Here is a 17,595-nt window from a genome sequence, read left to right on the forward strand (position 1 = left end):
TTTACACTCCTGGACCTGTGGCAGACATCATCAATTGATCAAGATTGCACAGCAAACGGATGAGTCCAGATTCTCTTCAGGATGTCACTCCTTGCATCCACCACCAACCAATCTGCCTTGGCAACTGAAACAGGACAGGTCTGCCATCCCCAGGGCAAATGGCAGGTAAATGCCAAAGATTTTTAAGCAGGAGGAAAGAGAAAATGATAGACCAGATGTTCAGGGGCTGCAGGTTGCTTTTTCTTTTTCAGATTTATGATCCTAATTATGTTTGACTGAATACTAAAATCAGTCTGAAACTCCTGCACACACACCATCTGGCCAAGGAGACTCAACCCAGAAGCCTGCCGGTTGAGAGGAAGTGAGTTGGAGGTGACGATTCTTTTGTCAATAATCCTCCAGTAGATAATGAGGAACTGATCTGCACTTGGCCTGTTTACAGGGCCTGGGTGATGAACTGTTAAGCTGTCAAGGCTGGCAGGTCCTTGAATTTAATGGAATCTGATGCTCAGAGAGGGGATGACACTGGCTCAAGGTCACAAAGCAAATTCGTATCAGAACAGGATTACAATGAGGCTTTTCTGACTCCCAGTTCAGGCCACTTGCCCCTTCCACTCAAGCCACTTCTTCTAACTTGGGAAGAAACCTACAAGGATCATCGACCAATTGGGACGACATCAAAACACACAGTGACATTGAGAGATTTGCTGTGGAAACATTTCAATTAATAGCAAAGGTATGTTCCACTGATCCATCATATTTCTGGGCCACCACAGGACCACAAAATCCCTAGCAACCAGGAGCTCAACCTAGCAACCGCAGCTGCTCCTCTGGAGTAAATGGAGGAAAGAAAGGCATCTCACCAACCTGCTCTTGGTTATTTATGAGATCTCAAAGTAGCAGAGAAAGGACACCAAAAGGACAGTGGCAACACATTTATCATGGCTTCCACTGTCAGCCACGAGCATTTGACTTTAAATTACAGGCAGACTCCATCATCTGCCACTTAGCTCATATGAGGAGAATTAGAAAACTTCAACTAAAGCTTATTTGCTTTTCTCTCCTCTCCGCCTCCCCTAGTCTCTGCTGCAACAGAAGACACAGAGGGATGAACGTATATGCTTCTGAGCAAAAACAATTAGGATCAGGAGGATGTTTACAGTTCCCTACACTTCTAAGGAGCCAGACACCTCTGCATAATAATGCCCTGATGAAAGCCAGTCCTTGCCTCAAAATTGCAAAAATAGGAATCAGTCAGATTAGAGGATTAAATAAACTCACAGTGTAAATGTCTACCAACAGGAGGATGGATGAACAGTGGGTGGTCCAGCCAGGGCATAGGGACAGAATACTATTTAGTGATGAAAAAGAACACACCACTGACCATGAGGCCACGTGTATGAATCCCAAAGACCCCATGTGAGTCAGAGGAGCCACATACAAAAGACCATGCACCGTGTGGTTCTGTTTATGTGAGGTTCAAACATAGGCAAAACTACCCTATGGGGAGAGAAGTCAGGATGGTAACTCTGGGGTGGGAGGGATACCTCTGATGGGGTGGGGGCTCGAAGGAGCCTCTGTTGGAATGAAGAAGGTTCTAGGTGTTGATCTGGGGTGGGGTCGCAGGTGTGTTTAAGAATATAATCATCACTGAGCTGTATACTTAAAATTAATGCATTCTGTACACTTGACTGTACATCTTGCCTCAATTAAAAAAAAATTAGTGAAAAAAAGTCGACCTGGAAGATGCCCAGGATTTGTCTGATGCAATCAAAGTCTTAAGGTTAACCAAATGTGGCTGGTAACTTAGCGAAAAAAATAAAATCCAAAATGTTCTCTCTACATGAGAGCCGGCTGTGCATAGAGCACCCTGGAGTCTGACAGCACAGAGAGGCCAGGTTTGCATCTGGAGTCAGACCGATCCTAGCAGCATGACTGCACACATCTCCTGTCCTCGCACTGGAGGCTCAGTTTCCACTTCTGTGAATGGAAGCAGCAGCCAACCCTACTCTTAGGGCCACTGTGAGGATGAAAGCAGTGGAAGCTGTAAAGCACCAGCACAACACCCAGCACACAGTGGTGCTCAGTGAATGCGGGGCTTGACGCCCATGCCTTTACCCAGGCCGTCCGGCCTTCCAGGGACACCTTTCCCCACTGCAAGCCAAGTTCACACCCAGCAGTCCCTGGCAAGTGAATCAGGTGCAGCCTGTCCTCGAAGGGCCCCCAGTCCAAGGAGGGGGACAGACACTGACAGCACAGAGCAAGTGCAAGGCCCAGGGGCTCTGGGGAGGGGCAAGGAGCCGACTTCCAGGAAGAAGCAGTGGATGAAGCAAACAGAATGAGCGAGGAGAAGTGGGTGCTGGGAGGCAGAAAAGGTCTCCAAGCAGAAGGGCGTAGGAGCACTAGGGGTGGAGAACCCCGAGGATGGTCGTGCAGGCCTCTCTCACAGAGCCAAGGGCGGGGGGGAGCCATGGTCGGCACTGGGAGCTCCTCTCTGGTGGAGAGCAAGGCCCTGGTCCTGGGCCTTCTGCCCCCTGGTTGTAAGCACAAAGCAGGGCCCAGACCCCACGGGCTGAGGGGATGTGAACACGTCCCTCTCCTATAGGGTTGGGAGTTGGGGGGGGGACTCCCCTGTGTTTCTACAACAAACCAACCCAGGAGATTCCCACCCTTCCACCCCCTGGACCTGGAGCCACCTCTGGGAGGAAAATGCTGCACACTGACTCAATTCACTTGCAAAACAAACTGGTGCCTGCACAGGTGGGTGAACGTCCTAGAGACCGTGAGGAGGGCAGGACAGGCGTCCATCCAGAGCCAGGAGTTCCCTTTATCTCAACACTGACTAGTCCATGTCCTGTCTGGGCACTGGAAGTCCACTTAGGGAGGGAGGAGGGAAAGCATTAACTGAGTACCACTGTGTGGTCCTGGGTGCTTTTAACCCTGGAAAGCAGGTACGCCTCTCTCCAATCATCAGAGGAAACAGGCCCCAGAGGGTAAGGCCCTGGCCCAAGGCCACCCAGTCGGGGAGGGGCAGAGTCACTATCAGCAAGATATTCTGAGCCCCCCACCCTCCGAGCACACTGATAAGCTGGCTGTTGCTCTACCCATTCCACGGGTGGAAAAACAGAAGCTGAGAGATGGTGAGTGACCCAAGGGTGCACAGTGGGCCACACCCAGAGCACAAGGTCTTCAGCCAGGGCACAGGCCTGAGATGAGAGCCTGGGACAAACACGAGTGCCAGATTTGGAGCCAGGCCGACCTGGAATCCAGTCCCGCCTCTGCCACTTAAAAGCTGTGCACCCTTAGACAAGTAGCTTCACCTCCCTGAGCCTGGTTACTCCTCCTGAGAAATAGATGTGATCATAATCCCCTCCCTCAAAGGGTCCGTAGGAGACCTGAGTAAGAGAAAGCTCCTGGCACAGCCCTGGAGGAGCACGTGATCTCCCACCCTTCTGTTTGCAGCCCATTCCTCCACAGTTGATGCCTGGGTTGTTAAAAAATGGATGTGCCTCGGCCAAATCCTGGCTGGTGACAGCCAGAAGCAAACTTCTGGGTGACCAGGACTATTATTATTACGACCACTGCTGCTGGCACTTTTTCAAAAAAATCAGGGTAGGTTGCAAAAAAATTAACTATAGAGAAGAAGAAAGTTATACGAAAGCTTTGTGATTTCAAATGTGCCCTGGTGCCCTGGCAGAGTTCAAATAAGTTCTATTTAAAAGCTGAAACGTGCAGGGACCAGGAGGGGGACCTGGCAGTCAGTGGGCAGAGGCGGCCACAGAGGGACAGCACCGCCCCGCGGTGGTGGCTCCCCGCTGAACCCCTGCTCCAACGACGGCCCCACACCCCACAGCCTCACCTGTGCTCTACAGCCCCTGCACCTGATTGCTGTCCTCCTGCTGCCACCTTTGCATCAGGGGCTCCGTGTCACAGGAACACTGGCCTCCCTGCACCTGTCTAACTTCACTCTCAGTCCAAGGCCAGCTTGTACTCACTTCCTCCAGGCAACCTTCTCTGATTAAACGTCAACTGTCCAGGCCTGCCCATGCAATACCTGAGACATACTTAAGTCAAAAAAGTATTCGACGTTTTATCAGCAAGTTGAATTTAACCAGGCATCCTATATTTTTTTCCAATTTTACTGAGTTATAATTGACAAATAAAACTGCCTATTTTTAGGTGTACAGTGTGAGGATTTGATATATGCACACATTGTGAAGTGACTACCGCAATGAAATTAACTAATACATCCATCACCTCACATAGTTACCATTTCTTGGTGTGTGGTGAGAACACTTAGGATCTACTCTCCTAGGAAATTTCAAGCATACAACAAGTACAGCATTATTAACAATAGTCACCATGCTGTTTGTTAGATCAGTTACAAGATGAGTAAGTTCTAGGCATCCTTTATTTTTATTTCCTGAATCCAGCAACTTTGGGAGCTTGTGTTGAGCAGCTCTCATCCTTGGGGGGCATTTCCTGACCACCAAATCCCCTTACTGACACTGTAAGTGAACTGCCCAATCCCCGAAAACTAGCCAGGCAGTTATCAAAGAACAATGAGTATTCAGATTTTATTTTTATTCCCAGAGAACAGAGAAAACACCCTATTCACACCTGCCAGGTACCAGGGAGAGAACAAAGAAATACCCTACCACTGCCCACAATCAACTGGTCTAAAAAAACACTCCGCAGAAACACAGGGGAAAAAAAGAAACCACTTCAAACGCCTCCTTGATGTGGAGTCACGCTGTGCCTCCTTCCTGTGGGCAGACTGCGAACAAACAGGTCGGGCTGGAGAGGTGCACAAGGGCCTGGCTTGAGACCCCCTTCCTCCTCAAAACCAAGAAAACAACCAACCACTCTCTTGCTAATTAAAAGGGATACATTCAGCCCAAACTCATTAAAGAAAACCCAGCACTGGGATAGGCTCTCCTCTGCCATCAGGGCGGAAGTCTGGGCTCCGAACAGCTCCCAATCAGGGGAGAAAAGACACAAAAGAAGAACAGACTGCAGGTTCTCCCCAACCAAGCGGGGTGGCCAGATGGTGAAGGTAGGGGAGCCGCATGACTGACCCCACCCCATCCCCTCCATCCACTGTGGAAACACTCTCCTACAGGGGTTCTCAAAGCGGGGTCCCTGGAGCCATAGCTTCAGCATCACCTGGGGACTTATAAGACATGCAGTTTCTCAGGCCTGCCCCAGACCGACTGAATCAGTACCTCTGTGGATAGCACTGAGCAGTGTGTGTGCGCGCGCACGTGCACCTGCCTGTGTGTGACAGCCTTACTGAGGTGTGACTGACAAACAGAAACCACTCACCTTTAACACGCACGTGATAAGCATCATTACTAAAGACAATGGACATCTATCACCCGGGGAGTACCCTTTTATAATCCTTTCTCCCCTCCTCCCGTCCCCACCCAAGCCCCAGCTAACCGCTGACTTGTTCACTGTCACGGCAGATTCGTTTGTGTTTTCTAGAGTTTCACGTACATGGGATCATAGGGTTGCACTCTTTCATTTGAGATTTTTCACTCAGCAGAATTATTTTGGGAACCATTCTGTTCTTGGATATATCAGTAGCGCATTTTTATGACTGAGTCGGGTACTATCTTTATAAATATCCCACAACAAATTCATCTATTTACCTGTTAATAGACATTCGGGTAGTTTCTAGGTTTTGGCTATTACAAATAAAACTGCTAACAAACTTTCATGTGAAAATTTTTGCATGGACGTACACTTCCACTCTCTTGCATAAATATCTAGGAGCAGGCTAGTGTAACATATGGGAGGTGAATGTTTAACTTTTTAAGAGACGGTTTTCCAAAATGATGTACTATTTTACATGCCCACTAGCCACTGCATGAGTTCCAGTTACCCCAAATTCTCACCAGCAGTTGGTATGACCAATCTTTTCATGCATTCTAGTAATTGTGCAGTGGTATTTCACTGTGGTTTTGCTTTGAACTTCTTTAGTGACTAATTATATGCTGACATATTTTCACGTGCTCATCTGCCTTCTATGTGTTCTCCTTGGTGAAGTCTGTGTTGCAATCTTTTGCCCATCTTTTTTGTCAGGTTGTTTTATTTATGAGTTTTGAGAATCATTTATATATCCTGGATTCAAAGACTTCATCAGGTATGTGATTTGCAAATATCTTCTTCCAGTTAATAGTGACATTCAAAGAGCAGACATTCTTAATCTCAATAATGGGCAATTCATCAATTTCTTCTTTTACGGACACTGTTTTGGTGTCCTATCTATGAAGCCTTCGCCCAATCCAAAGTTATAGAAATTTTTCTCCTGTTTTCTTCTAGAAGCTTTATGATTTTTAGTTTCACATTTATGTCTAGATCCACTTTTTTGTTAATTTTGTATATGGTGTGAGTTCATAGATTGAAATTCTTTTTTTTTTCCTTTGGATACCTAATTATTCTAGCACTGTTTGTTTCCTAGACATGTATATTTGGGAAGAGGTTTTGGAGCAGAAATGATCCACCCTCCTCTATCTAGTGAGCTACTCATCCTTCAAAAGCCAGGTCAAATGTCCCATTGGCTAGGAAGCCTTCCCCAGCCGAGGCCAGGTAGCTCTTCCAACTGTCCTCTGGTGCCATCTCTGGCATATTCTTATCTCACATGATTGCATTAATTCCCAAGTCTTTTCCTGATAGAGTAAAAATTCAGATGCAGTCCATAATTCCAGCACTTAGCACAGACCTGGCACAGGTGGTGATGGTAGGAGTGGAGGTGGGGGAGTGACTCAGAAAACAATTTTTAAAATACAAAAAAAAAAAAAGAATAAACAAGTGAACAATTCTCTTTTTCTCTTTTTTAAACAACTGAGTAGCACCTCTCCAGGCCCTACTCACAGGCCATATCTTCCAGGAAGCCACCTGACTGCACCTACTTACATTAATCATCAATAATACTTACTAAGAGTATCTCACTGATTTGACTTAATCCAAGCCCAGCATCTAAGTACTTTCTGCACATCATTTTGTTTCATTGTCACAAATCCCTGGGGCAGATACAACTATTATGATTATTTTACCGAAGAGGATACAGATGATTAGAGACGTTGGGCTCCATGCCTGATGTCACATTTCCAAAAAGTGTCAGAGCTCTGGTTTGAACCCAGAGAGCCTGTCGCAGAGGCCTCGCTCTCATCTCTACACATACCACCTCCTGGTTCCCTCCATTTGTACAACTCTCATGTCCCTGACAAGCCCAGGTCCCCGATATTACCAATCTTTGCCAACGATGCACACTGGGGGCAAAAGAGCTAAGTCACACAGAAGACCCCTTCCTTACCCTCTGACCCTCGCCATGGGGACACAGACATCCATGGGAACACACCCAGAAGGACCTCCTTCTTACCTTAGGCCACACACCCATGCCGAAGGAGTTGCTGTCTGCCATTTGGTGCAGGTACAGATCTGTCCTGGAAGCAGAGAAGGGACGAGAAGTTATTAAGGAGGGCCCACATACACCAGTGGCTGTCACACAATGCTTCAAGCAGCCCCAGTGGCTACCCCAGGCCCTGGCCAATATTCCTCACTCATTGCCCTCACTCATCCTTTCCTAAGTGCCAGGAAACCCTGCAAGTCATGGACTATAGCCACAAAGGCAGGTTCTAACTCCAGGTCCTCTAAGGACCAGCTGTGTTAACTTGGGACTGTCAACTTGAACAAGCCCCTTCTGTATGCCAAGATCTAAGATTACTCATGACAGCCCTACCCAATAGGTGCAAATATTAGGCCCATTTTACAAATGACAAAATAGAGGTACAGGGTTAGCATCTTGCCCACACACTTAGCAAACACGGAGCTGAGAGTCAGGCTGAGTTCTTTTGGCACCCAGAGTCCAGAATCCCATGCTGTCCTGCCACCTGCCCCTTCTCCTGGTCTCTGTCTTCACCCCATAAAGTGACATGATGTTTAAGGTCCCTTAAACCAAAAGATCCTTAAAAGAGGTGCCTGCAGGTAGGTAGCCTTACCCTGGAGGCCTCAAAAAAGCAAGCAAAAGGGAAGGTGGAGGCATGTCCTCCTCCAGGCACCCTCTACTCACAAGAGCCCAGCCTATGACCCCCGCAACCACCACGGGGCTCAAATTGGTTCATAGGAAGTAGTGCTCACTCACCAGTTCCCAGTCAGTTTCTCCAGTTCTGGGGCCTTTAGTGCCATCTCCCCAGGTTCTTTGTCTCACACCCTGCAAGGTCCCTTGTCAGAGAGACTGTGAATCCAATCCCAACTCTGCCAGCTAGCAGATAAGGTGGTTCTCTTCTCTGGATGTCCCTCTAACGCATCTGTAAGTGGGCATCCTTCCCCTTGCCTCACAGGATTAACGGAGATCTTATATATAAACTCCCACTGCCGGCTTGGCATAGGATAGGTGCTCTATATTCGTTTTCCTTGCACTTGACCTGGTCTCGACTCCATTAGCTGGAAATTCAACTTGACAAATAATCAAGGAGCATCTACCCAGTGCCAAGTCTTGTGTTAAGTCCTGGGAAGAAGGAAAGGAATAAGGCAGGGCCCTTGATTCAAAGATCTCACAGTCTAGTGAGGAAGAAAGACCCAGTATGGCAGGTGCTGAACCAAAGCACATACCAGGCACCAAAATGGTATCAAGGAGAAACAGAGAGCAGGGATCAGGCAGCACTCCTGTAAAGAAGGGTTTTGGAGCAGGGTTTTGAAGGAGTTTGCCACATGAATGCATAGGAGAAAGGAAGGACATTTGTGGAAGTGAGAATCAGTTTTCTCCTTTGGAAGCTTCACCATGGATTAGACAACAGCCTGGCAGAGGCAGAGAAAGGGAGATGGCCTGGGAGGTCACCAGGGAGCCCCCAGAGACACCATAACACCCCACAAGGTCTGGGATGTTCTAAGAACTTTTTTCCACTCTCCCAGGTCCCTGAAACTCATCTGGGGCAACCCCATGCCATGGTCAGTTTTGTCATAGCTCCTAAGGACATCACAATCACCTCGGTCAGGCCCACTGACACGGAGCCCTCCCCATACAGATCCGATCCTGGCATGAGGCCTGGCATCCTCTGCTGGTAGCAGTCCAGGAGGAGCCTTCAACTCCCCTCTCTCCACCAGGCGATGGCTCTAGGCCCAGAATAGACTCCCACCCAGGGGTACAGAACTGATCACCTACACGTGGGCTCACAAGGGAGAGGGGCATGGCCTCCAGTCTTCTGAGAGATGAGGAAACATGGGTGAATCCCCTCACTGGAGGACATGAAGCTGGAAAGCAGGATTCAAACTTCTACATGCAGAGTCTACGCTCTCCCATGTTACCCCTCAACTATGCACCACACACCATGTCTACCACCTAGACATGTAACTTGGTTTAAATGCCCACAGGGCTGGGACAAGTAGGTACCCATTCTAAGGAAGGGAAAACTGAGGTTCAGAGACGACCACATCAGGCAAAGCCTGTATCTAAACAGATATCCCTCTGACTCCACAGCCAGTCCTTTCTAGCACACACCAGATCAGGACATGATGGGCTTGCTGGGGCAGGTCTAAACCTCCAGAAGAACAACAACAAACGTGCAAAGCATTTGCTGTGCTCTGGCCCCATTCTAAGCACTGTACACTCCTCACTCTGTAACCATCACAACACTCTGAGGTAGACACACTCATTTCACAGATGGGAAATTAGGCTCAGAGAGGTGAAGTCACCAGCCTGGGGTCACACAGTCGGCAAGTGAAGAGGCCAGCTGTGAATCCCTGCAGTTTGGCCCCAAAGTCAGTGGTCCTAGCCACAATGCTACACCAGTCTACTCCAAGTTCTTCTATATTCCCAAAGGCTTCTCAGAAGGTTCCTTACTTTCAGTTACCTTGCTCTGAAAACCAGAAGTTTCCTGTAATCTTCCCTCTATCTGAAGGGTACAGTTGTTCTCCCAGCCTTACCCAGGAGGCTCAGGACAGGTTGAGCCTGACCTTCAGATAGGGGAGGAAGGCAGACAAATAATGGGGGATGCAAAGAGACAAACTGCAAATTATCCCTCCTTCACCTGGGAAAAGGCCTAGTTTTTTCCTTGCCCTGGGGCTTCACTAGAACCTTGCCCGTTCACTCAAGAGATGAGAAAACCAAGGCTCAGAGAGAGGGAGCCACATGATGCCCTAGAGTCAGGGAGGGGCAGAGATGACTCCCTGGGCTACCTCCCCCAGGAAGCACTCCAAAATGAATCTCCTGGCTACTCTGCGGGCTGTTTCACCCTGAGCTCCATTGCCGAGGTAACCCACTCAAGCAAACCCTCCTGAGCACCCAAGGCTCTCACAGAGTTTAGGAACTTCTGGAAGATGTGGGGTCTTCTGTTTCCATGCTGCTGTCAGAAACTGTAACGAAACGCCACCATCACAGCAGACAGCCTCCATCACCCCCCAGCACATAAAAAGAGCTCTACATGAGTCAGTTCACTAACTCCTATAAGATCAGTCAACATTTCCACTTTACAGAGGAAGAAATGGAGGTTCAGAGTCGATGACACTGGGCCAGGTTCACCCAGTGCATGAGCAGGACCAGCAGCAGGAATCAGATGGGTACCACTGGGTTCCACTGCCTCTCAGCAGAGTGAAGGCTGGGCCCCTGAAGAGCAGGTGCCCTGGGTCTCAGTGCCCTCTGCTGTCCCTGCCTGGCCCAGTCACTCACCTGAGATCCAGGTCCAGTCCAGCTAGCATCTGGGAGAAAACCTCAAAACTGCCTTCCCCTTCCAGCTGCCTTGCCACACGGCTCTTCTCCAAAAGCATGGTCTGCAGGGGGAAAGGTCAGCACGAGGCCCTGTCAGGCTGGCCCACCTTGACCCACATCTCAGGTCCCAACTTGGCAAGACGCCTCTGTATTCATACTTACCAGCCCTTTGTCTCACTGATTCAGAGTCCATCTAAGGAGTCAACCCATGCAACAGGCTTACTCCGATTAAGGAATCCAAAGGTAGTAACAGTTAAATAGAGCCACCTTCCAACATATTCTTATTTAACAGAAGCCTTTAATAATTTGACCCAAATGGTGATGGATGGTAGAATTTTAGGGCCAGGCCAGAAAAGGGATTTATTTGGCACCAGTGAGTCTGGATATGATCCCAGCTCCACGTACAAACAGCCCTTCTAATAACCTAATCCTATTTTCTGTTCAAACAGAATGTTTGCGGGGGGAAAGGGAGGGGCCGGGTGATTTTGGAGATAGGAACAAACAGACCATGTGTTCGTCACACACAGGCTGCCGCGGAAGGCCGGTAAACGTCTGTTAAATTTCAGCTGACGCTCTTAAGACCTAGCTAACGAGCAGCAGAATTATATATTTACTCATGAATATTTCATCCCTGCGATATTTCAAGGCACAGACAGGCCAGCTTGCTCCAGGAGGGGGTGTCCGGGGCCCTGAGTGAGGTGGGGAGATGCTGGCCACAGCTTGGGGAGTGATGACCATTTAGACATATTCCAGGGTCCCAGCTGGAGGCATGGGCTCTGCTGAGTGGCGCTGGGGCCACTGCAGCCCCCAAAACCCCCTCTCCCATCCACCCAGAGGCCTCACCTGGAGCTGAGCAGCCGTGACTCGGCCTGTGGCATTGAAGTCCAGCGACATCACCATGGCGAAGCGGGTGGCACTGCGGCTGTGACTGGTGGACACAGAGCCAAAGGCCCGAAGGACGGTGAAGGTGGCTCGAATCTTCTCCACTGTGGGAGCATGGGGCAGAGTGTCACTATGGCCCAGGCACTGCCGCCCCACCTCTCAAAGACCCCATTCTGGCCCAAGCAGGCGCCCCGCCACTTTCCCAACTCATCTCTAACCTGCACCTATTTCACCGCTGGCCTGGCCCTGCGCTAAGAGCATGGGTGTGGGGGAGCAAGACTGAGTCAAGAAAGGGAGATACACAGACCCGGGGTTGGTGCAATCTGGGTGACGGGGGCTGCCCTAGGGCCTCCCCGGCCTGGTGGAGTCTAGGAGGAGGGCAGGGCATTAACATTCTCAGACCTGCTCTCAGGGAACTCACCAGCACAGCAGGCTTGAAAGCCCTACAGTCTCCCCACAACTATTTATCAAGCAACTGCGCTGGGCACCTGAATACAGCCTAGCCTGACTCCCACTCTCCAACACACACTCTCAGCAGAACTACATTCTAGGAGGGCCAAGACTGGTGCCTCTCCCCGCTGTATCCCCAGCTCCTAACTGGGGCCAGGTGCAGAGCAGGTGATCAACAAAGCACTGGAATAACCCCAGTGGAGAAGCAGGAAAGTACAACAGTTAAGAAGATCTGAATATGGGCTCTCCCCTTTGCTAGTTACCTGATCTGGAGCAAAGTCATTAAGCTCTCTGTGCCTCAGATACTCCAACTGTTAAGAGGGGGTAGTTATAGAACTTACCTACCTCATGTGGTTGTCATGAAGACCAAAACATTTAATAACATAAAGTGCTGAGAACGTGCTCCAAATGCAGTGGTGTTAGTGTTATGTTTGCTATTAGAAAAGCAACGTTGCCTAGACCATGTGCTCTCAACAGGGAGAATACTGCCCTCAAGGATTCTTGAGGGTGGGGGGAGTTTTACTTACGTATGGAGCACAGACATATATCCACACTGTGTAAACAGGTATGTGGTGTGTCTGCAGCACTAAATTTTCATGGTGGGAGATAATTAGGAGAAATAACATCTTAAAAGCTCTTAAGAGGGGCAACAAGACACCGAGAACACTTGTTCCGGGTGACAGACCTGGAGCCTGCCTGAGTTTGAATCTCAGCGCTAGGATGTATCAGCTGTGTGGCCTCGAACAATTTGGTTAAACTCTCTGCACCTTAACGTCCATCTATAAAATTCAAATAATAATAATATCTACCTCGCAGGGCTGCTTTAAATTTAAAATAAGTTAACCTGCCTGGAATAGAGCCTGGAGCAAAGTGCTCAGCACGGGTTGACTATGATCACTGTCAATGCTGTAACTGGTGTTATTAACTGACGCTCTTTCTTTAAGACCAAGCTCAAAAATCATTTCCTCCAGGAAGCCCTCCACCCCCCTCCTCTGCGCTCCCTCTGCCTCTCCCCGAACCGGCTCCACCAGCACATGGTGCAGAGCGTTGGAGTCTGGCACATGGGTGCAGCTGGGTCTCCCTTCTAGCTGCCGGCAACTCATGAGCACAGGCCCTGCCCTCATCTTTACTTGTCAGGGCCTCTGCACAGTCCAGCAGTCTGTGCACTGCGCTAGGATGCCACATCCAAGGGAGTGCAGCACCTACATCACAGTCACAGGTTGCACACTTAGTAGGATGATGGCCCAGAAAGTGGCAGTCAAGTGTTTGGTTCTAACAGTGTTAATGTGTGATGACTGCTGCACAGATGGCAGTGAACCCCTTGAGGAAGAAGGACCTGTTTCTAATTTACATAACAGTGTCCAACAGACTAGGGGTGGCCCCGCCCAAAAGCAAGCACAGGGTCTGCACGCTGGTGCTCAGTGAATGCTAGCTGAATGGACATGAGAAGCCGCCCAGCATGCCCTCCAACTCTCGTTTCCCTACCCTCCTACCCACCACCCCTGTCCCAGCTGCACGATACCTGGAGACCACTGTACCTGAGACCCTGCCGTCCACACTGCCCGCCATCCCCACCAGGTGCTCGAGGACCTGCTCACAGCAGGAGGTCTTCCCAGCTCCGCTCCGGCCCAGGGCCACGATGCTCTGGTCTCTCCTCTGGCTCAGCATAGCCCAGTACGCCCGCTGGGCCAGGGAGCTGAGGTGGGCAGGCAAGCCGTCCCGGCGGCCCCTGGGCACCTGCAGGAAGACTGCAGGCATCAGTCTTTCCACCCAGCGGGTGCCCAGGGAGCACTCCAAGACCATACTCCACCCCAGCCTCAAGCCCCAATTCACATTCCTGCCTCCCATCCTATTCCAGCCTTGTCAGAGAAGTTTTGCATTTTGCTGGGGAGAGCCCAGCCCAGAGATGTAGTCCTGCCACTGGCTCGCTGTGAGTCCTTTAAGCCTATGACCCTACTCTGAGCCTAGACTGCCTCTACAGATAATGAGAGGCTTGAACTAGCGCTGTGTTAAGCTCACTTGCTACACAAATCATGGGATCCTACCTGCCTGAAATGTGGCAGCTGGATAAAATGGCACAATTGATTAGTGATGTCTGCCACGGAAACAGAACAGGTGGGGGGTGGGGTCAGCGGTACACGTGCTATGTATTTGCCATAACAGACTGAGACGACACTTGTAGCCAATTCCACCTCATTCATTCATCCACTCATTCTTCATTCAATACAAAAATATTCACTGAGTGTCCACTAAGTAGCAGGCGCTGTCTGAGGCACAGGGTACACAATGCTACTCAAAGCAAATAAAGGAAATCCCTACCAACCATGAGGAGATACCAGTACATACCTATTAAAATGGCTAGAAAAAAATGTTTTTAAGGGTTTTTTTTGACAGTCACTACCAAATTCTGGTGAAGACACAGAGCAACTGGAATTCTCACACAAGCCGTGGGGATGCTCAACGGCACAGCAACTCTGGAAAACAGCTCAGTTCTTTCCTTACACTGAGATGTGCACTTGTCATATGACCGAGCAATCCCCCTCTGAGGAATTCACCTAAGAGAATGAACATTTGTGTCTCCAAAAAATCCTGTGTCGTTGGTTATACTGAATATATACTCAAAGTCACCAAAAACAAGAAACAACCCAAATGTCCTTCAACTAAAGAACTAAGATAACCAACCATCCTGTTTTCAGCATTGAAAGTCCCACTTCCCAGAAAACCACTCCATCCAGGGAAACCAGGACAACTGGTCCCACTATGAGTAGATAAGCAAAGCCGTGCAATAAAATAGGACAGAATAAAAGACCGAACGACTGGTAGCTGCAACAATGTGGGTGAGTCTCCTATGCACTGTGTAAGTGCAAGAAGCTCATTCAAAAGGTTACACACTGCACCATTCCATTTCTGTGACTTTTCAGAAAAGGCAGAACTAGGGAAGAGGGACACAAGAACAGATCAGTGGCTGCCAAGGGCAGGATGGGGGGAAGGGATGACCAAAGGGTCTGGAGAACTTCTGGGGGTGACAGAACTGTCCTGTAATTGATGATGCAGACAGTCACACAACTGTATGTGTTTCTCAAAATCTTACAGAACTGAACACTAAATAAGGTGACTTTTTAACTGTATGTAAATTATACTTAATAAATCTGACTTTAAAAAGCCCTGCCTAAGGAGCTTGCTTTCATTTGGGAGAAGACAGATGAGAAACAAAACAACTAAATTATACTGAATGGGAGTCACTGTAAAGCCACAAGCCTGGATGACATCGCCAAGGAAGTGGGCATTTAAAAAGGAAGACAGAAGAGGTGTGGCGACACGGTACCCCGACCTGCAGAGACCAGGGACCAGCAAAAGGAGGCTAAGAGGGAGAGCTGGCAGGATAGAAGGAAAACCAGGAAAGTGGAGTCCTGGAGCTAAGGAAGGAAGTGATGGCAGGAGGAGGGAGGGACCAACCCTTCAAATACCACTGAGGGTCAAGTCAGAGGAGACCAGAGAACTGACCACTGAGCTTGGCAGAGTAGAGATCATTGGTGATCTTGACAAAAATCTGTTTAGCGTGGCTTTCAGGGAGAATGGAAGAGGGCAGTACCAAAAGTGGGGTCAGTGGAAAGGCACCAAAGGGAGCCGGGGAACAGGCCCAGCAGCGGGACATCAGAAGCTCAGGACGCTAAGTGGGTGGCCAGTAGGCCAGCAAGGCCCCATTTGCCCTCCCCAGTGGCTCGGCAGGACCAGGAGCACAAATTCCAATGTAGCAGCCCTCTTCCTGGCCTGGACCTCCAGCCTGAGGTTGAGGGGTGCCCCCAATGCACTGTTGGCCTTTCTTGCCCCAAGACCCCCAGAACAGGAATGAATCCCCATCCTGATGCAAAACACAAGGCTCAGCAGGATCCCAAAGCTGGCAAAGCAGGGCAAGCCCCCACCCTGGCTGGACAGAGCCCTGGGGCATGTGGCAGACAGAGGGTCCTGGGGTCTGAGCCCTGGAGCTTCCTCCTACTTTGGAAACAAAGTTCAAGGGACAGGCTATCCCAATCCTTGGCTTCCTCAGGCCTAGGGAGGGAGAGAGTATTCTGCAGACACACAGCTGCGCCTGTGCACACGTCCCCTTGTACCTGTGCACTGGTACCCTCGCATGCTTGCACACAGGCGTGCTAAAGGGCCCACATACCCAGAAGCTGCAGAGGCCTCTGCACGCCACCGTTGTGCCCATCTACACCCGCACAGTCACACCTACGCTCACGCCCACAGAGGCCTGTACCTTCACCCCAGCCGGCACACACTGAGCTCCCAGACCCCAGGTGGGCCCAGGCCCCCAGTGAGAGGACCCCAGCCCTGCCGCGACCCCATCAGCCCATCTTCCAGGTGGCCGCAGTCCCAGCCTCACCGCAAGTCTCTGCTCCCACCTGGTGGCCATTTGAGGAAACAGACGAGACTTACCCAAAGAACAGAAGGTAGCTGTGGGTTTGGGTGTGGAAGGCTGAGTGACTTGAGGGGTCCCCACCTCCACCCCAGGGTTACAGGGGCTCAGAGGGATCATAGGACTCAAGTGTTTCCTACCAGAATCCCAATGCCTGCACCTGTAGGCTCTCTAGCCCACGCTGTGTAACAGATGCTGCAATACCGGACAGCCTGGAGAACAGGGCCCAGCAAGGGACGGGAGAGTACACATGTCACCCTCCAAGGCCCCTGGCCAGGAGCTGGAGAGAGGCCTGGAGGGCAATGGGGGGGGCATCCTGGAGAAGAGAAGCCTCAGAGAGGGGCTGCAGGGCTACTGTCCCCACTCTTTCACGGATTTAGCATCACTCAGGGGCTAGGAATGGCTTTGTCTCATGAGACTCCAAAGGACAAGATGTGACGTTTCATCCCCAACTGACAGATGAGAACACTGAGGCCAGTCAGGGGTTGTGATCTTCCCAAGGCACCTGTGGTGTTAGCAGGTGTTCTACAGACCTGAACCCCACCCCCAAGTCTCAGAATTGCACACAGATAAGACTTTTGACCTCCAAAGGGTCTCCCTGCCTCCACATCTGCCAGCCTCTATCTCACCTGCACCCAGCAGCCAAGGGGATCTTCCACAGCATAAGTCAGACCGTGTCACTGATCTGCTAAAAAGCCCCATCACGCTCCGAGAAAAAGCTGAGTCAGCATGATGCCGTGTGAGACCCAGCATGACCCCTGGCCCCGCTTCTCCTGACCTCCTCTCTCTCCCCACGTTCATCTGCTCCACGCAGTTATCGCTATTACTTGGGGCCTGTCTTCCCCCACCAGAATGGAAGCTCCATGAAGGCAGCTTCATTTGCCTGTCTTCTTCCTGCTTTTCTCTCCGTGCCTGGCATACAAGCACCCCACTCAAGATCCCCTGAACGCATGGACGGGACCGGGCTCCAGTTACTCGGTTGTAGCTGCAGGCCTTTCCACAAGGTGGCGCTGAGCGATTCCCTTGGCTTTGCGGTCTTGACAAAAACAGCCATTTCTACACTCCACAGGAAAAAAATAAAGTGGAGCTGAAGCTTGTTTCCCAATTCACGTGGGTGTCTGGGACTCCCAAGAGT

General features: G+C 50.1%; 1 protein-coding gene across 5 annotated transcripts in view; it reads right to left on the reverse strand.

The window, feature by feature from the left end:
• MYO18B (myosin XVIIIB) overlaps window positions 1-17,595 on the reverse strand; it is a 215,617-nt gene that overhangs the window by 176,288 nt on the left and 21,734 nt on the right. For 4 of the 5 annotated variants that reach the window (XM_032472209.1, XM_032472207.1, XM_032472208.1 and 1 more), the window contains 4 exons: window positions 13,582-13,780; window positions 11,555-11,697; window positions 10,673-10,773; window positions 7,388-7,451 (listed from right to left, as the gene is read on the reverse strand). In XM_032472209.1, the coding sequence (XP_032328100.1) occupies window positions 7,388-7,451; window positions 10,673-10,773; window positions 11,555-11,697; window positions 13,582-13,780 (507 nt within the window). Of the gene's footprint in view, window positions 1-7,387; window positions 7,452-8,149; window positions 9,135-10,672; window positions 10,774-11,554; window positions 11,698-13,581; window positions 13,781-17,595 lie in introns of those variants that run through there. The other variant, XM_032472211.1, reaches the window with a different exon arrangement.

Source organism: Camelus ferus, chromosome 32, assembly GCF_009834535.1.
Source record: "Camelus ferus isolate YT-003-E chromosome 32, BCGSAC_Cfer_1.0, whole genome shotgun sequence".
Classification (NCBI taxonomy): Eukaryota; Metazoa; Chordata; class Mammalia; order Artiodactyla; family Camelidae; genus Camelus; species Camelus ferus.